General features: G+C 43.5%; 2 protein-coding genes across 6 annotated transcripts in view; one reads left to right on the forward strand and one right to left on the reverse strand.

The window, feature by feature from the left end:
- Positions 1–14,016, forward strand: part of LOC147019407 (uncharacterized) — a 520,827-nt gene that overhangs the window by 473,492 nt on the left and 33,319 nt on the right. The window lies entirely within an intron of this gene.
- LOC147019415 (ribosomal protein S6 kinase alpha-5-like) overlaps positions 1–14,016 on the reverse strand; it is a 72,394-nt gene that overhangs the window by 30,932 nt on the left and 27,446 nt on the right. For 3 of the 4 annotated variants that reach the window (XM_085893859.1, XM_085893858.1, XM_085893857.1), the window contains 9 exons: positions 12,981–13,084; positions 8,087–8,237; positions 6,673–6,831; positions 5,756–5,881; positions 5,429–5,562; positions 1,603–1,696; positions 1,175–1,345; positions 500–691; positions 28–187 (listed from right to left, as the gene is read on the reverse strand). In XM_085893859.1, the coding sequence (XP_085749985.1) occupies positions 28–187; positions 500–691; positions 1,175–1,345; positions 1,603–1,696; positions 5,429–5,562; positions 5,756–5,881; positions 6,673–6,831; positions 8,087–8,237; positions 12,981–13,084 (1,291 nt within the window). Of the gene's footprint in view, positions 1–27; positions 692–1,174; positions 1,346–1,602; positions 1,697–5,428; positions 5,563–5,755; positions 5,882–6,672; positions 6,832–8,086; positions 8,238–12,980; positions 13,085–14,016 lie in introns of those variants that run through there. The other variant, XM_085893860.1, reaches the window with a different exon arrangement.

Genomic DNA, 14,016 nt, shown 5'->3' on the forward strand with positions numbered 1-14,016 from the left:
AAATCTTATCGTTTGAGAGACACCCACCTTGGATCAGATCTTTGGCAGCTTGAGATACATTCTGCCAGGCTTCCCCTTCAAAAGAAAAGTCTCCTACTTTGATCTTCATCATGATGTCAGCAGCAGAGCTGGAGGTGAAGCCAGACCCGCTGGCCTGAAATGGCACTTGACCGGACAGCATTGTGTACTGAGGAATGGGGCGACAAATTAACATCGTGGTACAAGGCAGTCTTCATCAGGAGTATTACGAAAACAACGTTCACAGGATGTTGGACAATATGACAAATATTTGGCCTGAAATCATCTCGGTGCACAATGTGAGATGGGAACGAGCACACCTGTCGTACAACATAATTCAACGTCCGTGCTCATTCCTCGGTTTTTTTTTTTCCGTTCTAGCTTGTTTTCTCAATGCACACACAATGAAGTTAAACGAGGGCTGAAGTGAGGGTCAGAGTGGACAAGAGTTTAAAGAGAGATAAAATCATGTCAGAAATACCAGGATTACTCCGAGACTCCAGATGTCACAAGACTTATCATAGCCGTGCTGGGCAAGTAGTTCTGGTGCAGCGTATTGCAATGTGAAGCATGGTGTTTGCATCGGCTGCTCGTCCACCGGTTTGACTCGTGCAAAACCAAAGTCGACTATTTTTATTGGTGCCGCCTCGCTCTCATCAGCAAAAAGCAGGTTCTGTGTGGAATTATTGCAAAAAACAACAACACAAATGCAAATATTTAAAGTCTACTTTTTGCTTGGTCTTGATTCAATCATGTAGAGGTCGTGAAAGACTAACAAAAATGGTTAGTGAATGCTTGTTCATCTTGGTGGAAAATCTGATGATCATGTCTGAGTTACCAAATGTGTGGAGATCCAACAGAACATGCAATGCCTTCCGTTAATCTCTTCGAATAAGTCTAGAAATGTTTGTGTACGAACGATAATTCAGCTGTTGAACAAAATATGCATATAAATCATCCAAATCAGAGAAAACAGTGTGTGTGTGTGTCTGTGTGTGTGTGTGTGTGTGTGTGTGTGTGTGTGTGTGTGTGTGTGTGTGTGTGTGTGTGTGTGTGTGTGTGTGTGTGTGTGTGTGTGTGTGTGTGTGTGTGTGTGTGTGCGCGTGTGTGTAAAATCCTCATAATACATATTCCTTCTTCCACGTCATCGCTGCACCTCAGGTTTGAGGTCTCTGTGTACAACACCCTTGTCGTGCATGTATGACGTAGCAGACACCATCCTGCGCATAATTCGACTCGCTTCACTTTCGCTGAAGGACGATTTCTTCTTGATTCGCTCCAGCAGTTCCCCACCCTTGAGCATCTCCATGACAATGTAAGTGTGCAACTGGTGTGATGAAATACAGCGGGAGGTGAATGACAAGCACTGCTGAACACCATCTTTAAACGATCAGTGAAACGACGGGTTTGACAGCGTGCAGCTTTACACCGACTTCAAAGCTGAAGCAAAACAACCAAACTTTCAACAACATTTCGACAAAATATGGAAGATTCCAAATATTGTTCATGTCGGTTTAATTTACAACAGAAGGCAAATGATTGACCAATATCTTGCAAACCACAACAATGAGACACATCCGATACCTGGTCGTGGAAAACCTCTTGAAGACCGACGATGTTCGGGTGAGCCTCGCAGAGCCTCAAAGCTGCAATTTCCCTTTGTGTGTTGACTTCCATGCTGGCAGGTACAAGGGAAGAGTAAAAAAGGAAATAGTCCATGCTTGCATTTTGTCGGTGTGCAGGTGTGACGACAATGTCAATGCAGGCCGTGAGGACCCAGACAGCAAGCAATCTTATTAAAAAAAATACAGAGCGTCCAGTAAATTGGAAAAGAAAGAATACCTCAAATATACACAGATCTGATTAACCAGGTATGGCAATGAACTAGGAATAACTTCTTCATTTGTGTGCAGCACAAGGCTGTATGTAAGGTTGCATCATTGGCTAAGGGTGCGGCTGTGCCAATGATGCAGTGCCCTCTGCTGGTTAGGGCAGGAATTTGTAATTTGTTCATCGTTGCGGCGATAGCTCGTCTCGTCTTCGTGAAGGACGCCATTGGATCTTTAACGTCTACCAATGAATGCTGGCAGATGTGACATCAAGTTTAACGTCCATCCGAGGGATTGCACACACACACCGAAGAATTACCCTGCCTGTGAAACACTGGGATGACAGTTTAAAAGCTGGGTCGGGATTCAAACCCAGGTTAGACAGCTTGGAGGTGAGTGTGCATATTCGCATCTACAGTGCCTTCAGAAAGTATTCACACCCCTCGACGTTTGTCACATTTTGTTGTGTTTCAACAAGTTAAAATGGATTAAATTGAGATTTTTTATGTCACTGATTTACACAAAATACCCCGTAATGACGAAGTGAAAACATTGTTTTGAGAATTTTTCAATTTTTTTTACACACTTATTGAAAAATAAAAGCTGAAATGTCTAATTTATGGAAGTATTCAACCCCCTGAGTTCATACTTTCACTTCCTGTTCTGGTTCTTGAGCAATGGCGGCGCGTCTCTTCAGGGCCTCTGCCGACTTTCTCAAAGATAAGTTTTACAGTCATTTTTGTCGCGTTCTTACTGTTATTTTGATATCTCTGTGTTTAGTGTATGGTTATAGTTCGGTTTTGTGTTAAAACTCGTGCTAATTGGTGAGTATTCATCGATTTTTTCATATGGGGTTTCCTTGAGGCCAAACCTTCTCTTCTTTTTTTGTGTACCTTGTCGAGGCTCGTATGAGAGCGAACACACAATGCACAGCAAGGGGGGCATGAGACAAGAGGGGAGGGAGAGGGAAGGACAAAACAGTGGGAACAATAACATGAGGAGATCTGTGGAAGGGAGAGGGATGGGGCGGGAAACACGGGGTATACAAGATGGACATTACAGGGACTTTCAGGAAGGAAAGCAGGGAATTTGAAGGGGGTGGGTTTGGGGTGGATTAACGGGGGAAGAAAAGATCGAGGATTTTGATGGGGGACGATAAGAGGTGGTGGTGAACAGCTGTTTTGAAGGCCTGGAGGGAAGAATGGGATTGAACAGAGAGAGGGAGTTTATTCCAAAGGCGGAAAAAACGAGGAATAGGGTGAAAATACAAATAAAAATGATCGTACACCAAGAAGAGTGTGACGGTTACTTTGAGAGGGAAGGGTGAGAGGGGTGAATTGGCACTGAAATTGAAAAAAAAAAAAAAAGGACGATTGATGGAAAACTAACATGCATTGCAAACTGGGTTTTTTGTTTTTTTTAGTGCAGAGATGTGACTAAGGACATTTACTTGATGGATGCAATGAAGGTGAATTAAGATAATGGAGAGAAAACACGTTGTAACAGTTGGATTTTTTCAGACAAGGCATGAAGGAAAGGTCGAATTGAGAGCAGTCTGTTGAAATAGAAGAAGAGTAATGAATTATGATACAGTAATGACAACCACACGTGTGAAAGAGGAAGATGAAGCATTATAAGGGACTGTTTTTTGTTGTTATTATTATTATTTTTGATAAAGATTGCATAACATTAGGTAAAGGAAAGGTTGAAGTAAAATCAGGAAGGCGTGAATTTGGATTGGTAAACGCAGGTGGTGGAAACCATTCTAGGAGAAACACGTGGTTACGTGAGGTGTATAGTTAAAAGGGAATTTTTAATGAGGATTGCATGAGGTTAGATAAAGGAAAGGTTGAAGTAAAATCGTGGAGGTGTATGGTGAATTTGGATCGGTAAACGCAGAGTGAAGCTGATGGATCGATGAAAACTAATAGGAAGAGGAAGAGAGGGAGAGAGGGAGAGAGGGAGAGAGGGAGAGAGGGAGAGAGGGAGAGAGGGAGAGAGGGAGAGAGGGAGAGAGGGAGAGAGGGAGAGAGGGAGAGAGGGAGAGAGGTAGAGAGGGAGAGAGGGAGAGAGGTAGAGAGGGAGAGAGGTAGAGAGGTAGAGAGAGAGAGAGAGAGAGAGAGAGAGAGAGAGAGAGAGAGAGAGAGAGAGAGAGAGAGAGAGGGTTTTGGGAGGTGTCGAGATAGAAAGGATACAAGGGAAAAAAAAATTCTGACAGATTTTTGAGGATTAGGGAATGGAACATTGTCGGAAGAAATCGTAAAGGTAATGGTGAGAGTGGGTCAGCTCAAATAGAAGGAAGATGGTGAGGTGGCAGCAGGACGAAGAAGAATAAATCAGTACTTGTGGGTGTGGAGGGAGAAAGGTTTTTTTTTTGTCTTTTTTGTTTTATTTTTTAAATTTTAAGACAAGAAACAGAGGGTGGGATAGATGGGGGCGTTGGGAAAAATGATGAAAATAGGAACTGATGGTAAAAGGGAGAAAATACAAATAAAGACGATGTTCCCGTCTTTGTGCACGATCTTGTTGTTGCATTTTTCTCCTTCTCACCTCCAGTTTTTTTTTTCTCCACGATACCTCCACCCTCCTTCTATCCCTCCGAACTATACCCTCTGTGTCATGTCTTAACAAAAAATAAAAAAATTCCCTTCTCACCTAATACCTCCCTCACATAACCACGTGACTTCCTCGACTGACTCTTCTTCCTTCTCTTCCCTCTTTCCTGCAAACCACACTCTGATTATGAAGGTATACACCACTCACCTTCAAGACCTTTTCTTCAAACTTTTCCTTTACTCTTTCCCCCTCTTTCTGAATCTTCAAACAAACAAACAAACCAAAAAAATATATAAAATAAATGGTCTCTTACAATGCTTCAACTTCCTCTCTCTGCCGTATTCTTCTTCTGCAAGATCTTGGGTTCAATTTTTACCTTTCTTTCATCTGGTGTCAAAAAATTCCACCTGTTCCGTTTCCTTCCTCCATTCTCTCAATTCTTCTGCACCCCATCCATCATCCCAGCTATTTAAACGCATCTCTGGCCTCCAAATTTGAAAAATCCCATTTTGCAATGCTTGTTCGTCTTCCATTATTAATCGTTCTTTTTTTTTCCAACTTCAGTGTAAATTCATCCCACTTTCTGAAATCCACCTCCTCTTAACTCCTTCCCTTTTATACACGCTCCTTACTCCTCCCATCTTGCCCTCCATCCTCGCATCTCTTTATTGCCCTCTGCTTTAAAAACAGTTCCCCCACCGGTATCCCAAACTGTGTATGTTGCTCAAGCATCTGTGTTCTCCGTTCCAACCAAACAAGATGTTTCACCATTGAGAGATGGGGCCAAAATTATATATAGCACAATATCTCAAAAGGTTATGACAGGATTCCGACGAAACTTGATGGAGAGGTTGGAAATGACACTGAGACAAAACGATTCAATTTTGGTGAAGATCCAGAGATCCAGATCTGGCTTTTCAGTGGGATACAAAACGTAAACTGTTCAGCCTGCCAGACTCTACCGAGTGCCGTTCTAGTTGTTGATGTTTTTAACAGGCAAAAGGATAATGGATCTTGGCACCCACCGTCTGCTCACAATCTTCACCGCATACTCTTCGTCGGTCTTCTTATGTCGGCAACGGCGGCAAATAGAGAAACTTCCTTCACCAAGTGGGGCCTCTTTCATTTCCATTTCATAGTGCTGGTAAAAAGCAGAGTCCTGTAGAGGTATGTGGAGGAAGGAAAACATTCCTGAGGCATGGATAATAAAACAGGAAGAATTGTAGGTGGGTACAGTTGACAGGATTGGAAGCAGAAATAGAAGAATCAGAATTTATTCACAGCTTATGCACACTGGATTGTTGAGAAGATTGCCCGAGTTCCTCGAGCGCATACAACGGGTTTACCCCCACCTTAGTCATAGCACTGCGAGCAATGGTGGTGCTCCCGGGTCGTTCACCACTCAATTGCAACTCAAGGGGGTCCATCGTGATTGCATTGTGCTTGAAAAGAATAGATGGAGCGATAAACGAATAGCCCTAAAAAAAAGGAAAACAAATATATAAACATAAAGACAAGCACATCATTGACAGATTATGAAGTGTTGGGAGCCATCTTGCTTGTGAAACTGAACTGATGTTAAATCCACATAACAACGATGTTGTACATTGCTTAAAGCAATTAATTTACTTACACATTGTGACAAAAGTAGTTTCTGAGACTGCAAGACGCTTTTACAACTTGGAACGCACGAACGCACACACACACACACACAAACACCCACGCCATTCCTCGTACGTTCTCAAAACCCTGGAACGATTTTCCAGAAATTTGCCGTACCACATTATTTTGTGTAGCTGCACGAAAACCATTGTTGTATTTCTCTCATCAGTAATGGGTCCAGTTTTAACATAATTCCCAACAGCACCAGGTTTGTGTATCCTTCTTATAGTCTTCCATACAGCTCTTGATGAAACAGAGTCAGGTTGCAATCTTCCCGATGGAGTCACATTTATGAGCCAACACTTTGGGTTTTATAAACTTTTCATGTGATATTTCCTTCCCAGGAACTATAGTATTCATCACACTGCAATGACATCACCACCTACACTTTTATAGTCCTTCAGCAGGGCTGCTACTTTGATTGCTTGCATTACAAACCAATCACAGTTTACTTGATGATCACATGGCTGAATTAGGATACTTTTACCATAAAGTATCGAAGAAGAGGCTGTTTTGCCTTCTTGGAGCTTATTAAAGTGTCAAATGAATAAAGCCTTTAATCCATGCACGTACAAAGAGCGAGAGCCGCTCGACACTGGCGCCATGCCTTAAAAACCGTGGATTTCTGAGGGAGGGCCGCAGGTGAATAAGTGGGATCCATATCCGTAAACTCTTCAGAGAAATTGCTGACATCCAGTTCGTCCCGAATGACAGGCTTGAAAGGAGCCGGAATCTGCTTGCAAGCCAAGGCTTCCCAGTCTAAACCCTGCAGGGGTGATGAGCCATGGCAAACACAATCAGAAGGTTAATCCAAACATATTAATTAACAAACAATGTCAATTGCTTTACATAAAACACACAAGTGGCAAAATGCAAAAAGTTTCACAACCCAACAACCTACATCCTCCCCACTCACAAACACTGCGACAACTTATTTTTTGGGTATATCCCCCCCCCCCTCCCCAATGCTACAATTTGATATACCCCTCCCCCTCCGCCCCATTGCTGTTTCTTCAGGTCATTCCAGATCAGATCCATGACTTGATCCAGGTAGCATGTAAACCTGGATCAATCTGTTCCATGGTCAGGTTGTCGGCGACTAAACCATCTCCCTCACCAAGTTTCTTGGTGAGGAGGGTGTATAAATATGGACACCCAGCAAGATGAAGAACAAAACCTGTCAAAGGGCGGAGGAGCTCCTTGTGAGCCAACGGCCGCCCACATCTAGTGCCCAACTATGTTTGCGGACGTCCTGCAGTTGGGTTACATTTTTCAAGGAGGATGTTGGCAGGATTTGCACTGTGACCACCATAAAACCCTTCATTCCACAAAACACACAAAAACAAAAAAAAAAAACGCAAAGAAATCTGAAAACCCACTCCTGTGCAGTTGGCCTTTGTAGGGCAGCTTAACAGATGACGGGATTCGGGCAAAGCCTTCGGGACCCTGATTCTTTCATGATAGGAGGAGAAACATGGGGTAACCTTCCTGGGTCATATTGCAGTGGTGTGACGTGTTGAGTGACTCGTGAATAGGGATGAGAAAGTCTTGTACGTCAAGGCGCGCAAGCTTCCAACATGTCGTCAAGACCAGCTCCCGTGAATCCTCGGCCTTTTTAACATCCCGTGCGTTGATTGGCTCTCCGGAAAGATGCAACTGATTGGCTACCAGAGTCTACGTGTTTGCTTTATTTGTTCACGTGTTTGAAAAATTAATGAATTATTGAGAAAATTAGTGAGTCACTACACCCGTAGAAGTGTCATAGTAAAGGCCCTGGTCACCACACAATCTGCATTTGGAATGAGAGCAGCTCGAAGAAGGCTTGTTGTATACAGACACCAATCACCACTCGGACAAACAGCAAATATGTTCGGCAAGCATTGGCCGCGTCAATTTAGAGCACCCTTGTGATCAGAGAAAACTCGACACGTAAGACCCTCGATGCGATGATCAAATCGGTCGGACATCGCACACTACATACACCATATTGTGCTCTTTACCTGCCATTTGCAATGAGATACCTGGAAGAAGGCATGTTTTTTAATCTCATCCATGCCACCAGGTCCAGAACCCAAACGTTTCTTCGGGTCCTTCACGATCAGCCTTTCCATTAGGTCACGTGCAGTCGTGCTGATCTCAGGAGGGAACGGGGGATTGCTCCGCAAAATTCTTCTACAGGAACAACACAAGGTCAGACAACGGGCATTATTCATCGTTTGTGGTAAATGTATCCTTATTGTCAAATTAGCTTAGCAATGAGAACAAATGGTTACGCATGGATCTGAGAAAGGTTACACTGCATGCTATGTCAGAGTGCAGTTGCTGTGCAGGCAGCAGATCCGACACGATAAACGGATTCACATTCAGGTGTTCATACTTCATGTGTGACAAACAATGTTCACGTGTGAATAGCAACAATAACTACACCAATGTTGTTCAACATCTCGTTTCACATACTCACGCGTGAGTCCTGTATTTATTGGTGATCATGCATTCCCATAATTATTTCCAATCCTGTAGATCATGGTTTTTTAATTTTGCCACAGTGTAAGGGTCGTACAAGGGTCGTGCAAGGGTCGTGCAAGAGGATGCAATTTATGATTGGACATTAATGGAAATTCCTGCAGAATTTGTGCATCAAAGACCAAATAAACCTTTTGAGGAGGTAACCTCTGCTGCAGGAAGCAAAGTATTCCATAGTTAAACATTGAATATCACGAAACAAGAATCCTACGATATGAAATAAGGCAAATGTATAGATACGTGTATGTATGTATGTATGTATGTATGTATCTCCACTGCCTATATAAAGTCAACATCCCCTTTTAAATGTTCACCTTTTGTTACCTTAAATCCTGGAATTAAATTTCATTAAATCAGGCTTTTTTCACCTTCACTTCCAAATGAAAAACAAATTCTTGGTTGGATAAGTGTCCACCTCCTGAGTTGATACTTGGTGGAATCACCTTTGACAGCAGTTACAGCTGTGAGTCTGTTGTGATAGGTCTCTACCAACTTTGTACACCTTGATTGGGGAATATGTCCCCATTCTTTTGCACAAACCTGTTCAAGCTCAGTGAGGTTGTGTGGGGAGCGTTGATGAACACCAATCTTCAAGTCATGCCACAGATTTTCGATTGGATTTAGGTCGGGGCTCTGACTGGCCACTCAAGGACATTTATCTTTTTGTTCCTTAGCCACGCCAGTGTAGCTCTAGATGTGTGTTTCGGGTTGTCATGTGGAAAAGTGAACTTCTGTCCCAATTTCAGCTTTCTTGCAGAGGGCAGGAGGTTTTCCTTGATGATTTTTCTGTATTTTTCAACATCTATTTTCACTTCCGTTCCTGAAAAGTGCCCCAGTCCCTGCTGATGAGAAACATCCCCCAAACATGATGCTGCCACCACCATGCTTCATAGTAGGGATGGTGTTCTTTGGGTGATGTGATGTGTTGGGTTTGCTCCAAACGTATCGTCTTGCATTTAGGCCAAAAAGTTCCATCTTGGTTTCGCCAGACCACAAACCTTTTTGCCCCACGGCTTCAAAATCTCCAGTTGATTTTTTTCAGACCTCAAATAGGACTCACAGTGGGCTTTTTTGAGTAATGGCTTCCTTCTTGCCACCCTACCATATAGGCCAAACTTGTGGAGTGCTTGGGATATTGTTGTCACATGCACACAGTGACCAGTCTTTGCCATCAAGGCCTGTCGCTCTTTCAAAGTTTCCATTGGCCTCTTGGTGGCCTCTCTGTTCAGCCCCCTCCTTGTTTGGTCATCCAGTTTGGAGGGACGACCTGATCTCAGCAGGGTCTTCGTGGTACCATACACCTTCCACTTCTTAATGATTGTCTTGACTGTGCTTCAAGGGATATTCAAGGCCTTTGAAATATTTTTATACCCATCCGCTGATCTGTGCCTTTCCACAACTTCATTCCGGGGGTCTTTTGAATGCTCCTTGTTTCTCATGGTTGAGTCTTTGCTGTGAAATGCACTACCCCAGCAGATGAAACCTACAGGAACAGCGTTTTTTATTCTGAAATAATCAGAATCACAACTTAACACATGTGGAGGCGAATTAACTTGGTGTGTGATTTTGAAGGTGATTGGTTACACCTGAGCTAATTTACAATTGCTATTATAAGGGGGATGGACACTGATCCAAACCAATATATTCTAGTTTCGTATTTTTAATTAATTTTCTGAAATTTGTAGAATTTGTTTTTCATTTGGAAGTTGTGGGTTATGATGTGTAAATAAAGATGGAAAAAGTCTGATTTAATGTCATTTAATTCCAGGTAATAAGGTAACAAAAGGTGAAAATTTTGAAAGGGGATTATTTTATATTTTTTATATAAAAAATATAGACTTTCTATAGGCACTGTGTGTCTGTGTTAATATGTATCTGTGTATGTATGTATGTATGTATGTATGCATGTGTGCATATGTGTATTTATTGTTGTGGTTCTGCGAAGCTGGCACTCCCCCAAGGCAATGGCACCCAACATACAAGCAGTCCCGAGACGGTCATTTCAGGAGTATTTGTTCAGTTCGTCCTTCCATTATGTCGCCTGGGATATATGGGAGAAGATGCGTTGCGTAGGGCTTTCAGTTAGGTCTTAAATTCCCTTTGCTATCCTTTCACCTATTAATTATTTCACTTTAACTCCACACACAACCTCGTCATGCATGCACGCACGCTACACCAGACAGGAACAACTACAGCAGCAGCTTCATTAGAAGATGGGTGCCACTTCCCCGTTCAAACTGTGCGCCATTCATCAATGGAGCCTCACCTCAGACCCTCACCATGCTCACCACGACGCTACTGCTATCACCATAATGACCACAATGCCTCTTATAAATCCCCACAAAAACCTACGCTCGATCTTCTCGCCACAATCACAACAAACGCTTCAGCCTCCTCACTGCAACCGCTTGAACCGCTCCAACATCCTTACCACAAACACCACAGAGTTTACCATACCTTACCACAACCACAGTTAGTTCCCTGGACACTCACCACAGTCCCTTGGGATGCTGGGTAATGGAGGACATTGCGAGTCAGAACACTTTGGCGTGGACCTTGAAGCGCATATTTGCGCTGAATCTCATTCGATGACATTTCGGTAGCCCTGGCGTTCCGCTAAATAACAACGCTCGAATGGAGTCTTGCGCACGTTCATGGCAGGAGAGTGCTCCCAGAAACCCACTCTCCATATAAATCTTGGAACTCTGCTGCGTGGACAAGCCCAGGATCAAATTAAGCCATTTTCGGCTCTGGAGTCTGGTGGGGCAGGACTACTCCTCAGGGTGGCATTTGCATGCCAATGAGCATGCTCATTAATGCCTATAAGGCCTTTTGATCCATTTTCTAGCTCCTCCATGTTTGGCGTTTGGTGCATGCAGTCCAGAGAATGGCACCGTAACCTGGATCCGTTTGGTGCATGGCGTTTGCCCAGGCGCTACAAAATAGTAACAGAGGTTGCCGAGTCAGACACTCTCCGAGCTGTTGCAGAATCACCAATCGAAATGACTCAACAAGCCCGAGCCGAGCGCCAGTCACCAAGCAAGAATGACACTGATCGAGCTGAAGGCCAGCAGTGACCGAGGAGTTGTTGGGTCATCACCAGGTCATCAACGCTCAGTTTCCACTGCATTCTGTAGCCAATGCTCATCATTAACGTTTACAGATGCACTGACCTGACCTGATTTGCAGATCTCTCACATGCCACATTAAGCTATCATCTTACACATCTGTCTCTCCCATCTACTGTCTCGTCTGCTGAAGACGCAAAGCAAGAAAAGAGCAATTACAGATCCGCACTCCTTCACTCCTCCTCTTTTGCATCACATTGCACCTCCCACTCATGCAACATAGATATCCCCACTTTTCTTCCCTCCTAACCCCTCCTAAGCGACTGGAACGTGCATGTCCGTCAGCTACGCCAGGTATTGAATGAGGTCGAAAACCTCTCATCTGCCTCTTCTTTGTTGCCCTCTAATTTCCTCGGGTATGTGTCTGATGGTGCCTGTGATGTTTGCATAAGATAAGAATGTGTAAGTTCTTTATATCAGTTTAGCTCTGCCCTTTGTCTTCTCTCTTGTACATAACTGCACTTCATTTTGCCGCACCCCATGATTCCTTGCTTTCCCTGCTATACACATTACAATAAAACCGTTCATTGTGCCACATGACCTGAACACACCCTTGCTTATGAATAAATTGCTTATATTGTAAATTTACTGAGCTCGTTTTGTCTTCTCCTTCATTGGTCCAGCATGGTCCGCATGTTGGTTTAGCCTGGAAGTTCTGCCCGACTAATTTGCCCTTGTTTGTCAGCGCACACTCACCATCGCTCGGCAGTAATCTGGGTGTGTGTTGAGGGCATGAGATCCCAATTAGTTCGTCCATCCACAGGTAATCTATCATGTGAGGTAGTATAACCCTGCCAGGATTGGCTGTACCGATCGGTGTTCGTGGTTGCTTCGCAATCCACTGGTGCATGGCGTTATCTTTGCCCGGTGGCTTCAGGGCCGAGCGTTCGGGAGGGACCCAAGTGCTTCCCCTCGTGGCAAGCCTCGAACTCCGAGTCCATAACAGTATTTATGTATGAATACATAAACATCTGAAAAATTACAGAAAAAAAACAAAAGGGCTTGTCCCAAATTTTGCATACATGTTGATCGTACCCAGGGTCAGGTCACGGGCACAAATAACCTTGTGGGGAAAGTGTGTGCGGGGGGGGGGGGGGGTTGACTTGCCAATACTCCTTGTAAGTAAAATTTGGGAAATATTACAGAACAATTCATTGTTACATTAAAAGACGTCAAGCTTCTTCACCGAAACCACTCCGTAAAAGTCGTTTTCACACGATGGTTAACACAGAGCTTAGTGGGATGTCCTGTTCTCAAAGCTTGCCTTGATATCTCAGCCTGGTTATTCTTCTCTCCTTCGACTGTGAAAGGTGAAGCTCCGGTAAGCAACTCGTACATAAGAACTCCTAAGCTCCACCAATCCACAGCCTGCATTCAATGCAGGCAGAGGGGAATTACCAGAGAAAAAAATGTTATGCTTTATGGACAAAACAAACAAACACAAACACAAACATACAGTACATATATATATATATATATATACACACACACACACACACACACACACACACACACACATACATATATACACGCACACGCACATGCACACAAACACAGGTCCGTGATTTATCGGAAGGATTATACACACATACAGGACGACGACGACAGGAGGAGCACAGCAAGAGGGGAAGATTGGGGAAGGGGGCATGACGAACAAACACGTTGACTCTAATCACAAAGCCAGATGTATTTTCATTGGTGGGGAATCTAAGATATATATATATATATATATATATATATATATATATATATATATATATATATATATATATATATATATATATATATATATATATATATATATATATATATATATATATATATATATATATATATTGTTGTGGTTGACGAAATTCGCAAACCACCATTCAGGTCCCTTAGGTGAGATATCTCTGTAAGTATATATGTAGTTAGGCCCAAACCCGTTGTTTAGAGGGAATAAATGTCATTCATGCGGGCTGCGACCCCTTTAGATAGCCGTTTTTCTTTTACTATCTTTATTTTGGACCAGCCGCCATTACTACCACCACCAACCACGTCTCAACAGCCATCACACAACAACCACCAACCACAACGCCGCTTCACAACAACAGCCACGACCTTTACCGTCACAACTCGCCACCATCGCATCACCACCATTCTTGCGCCACTTGTGGGCACCGATACTGGACTCGTGCAGGGCGCGCACCGAGCAGCGTGTTCAGAAACATCACAGACTTTCCGAGGAAAACGGATCAAAAACGACTCACGCCCACTTCTGTTCCGTCCTATCGGTGAGCGTGGGGCGATTTGGCCCCGCC

The sequence above is a fragment of the Eptatretus burgeri genome, chromosome 9, assembly GCF_056783735.1.
Source record: "Eptatretus burgeri isolate ZD-2024b chromosome 9, Ebu_testis_v1, whole genome shotgun sequence".
NCBI lineage: Eukaryota > Metazoa > Chordata > Myxini > Myxiniformes > Myxinidae > Eptatretus > Eptatretus burgeri.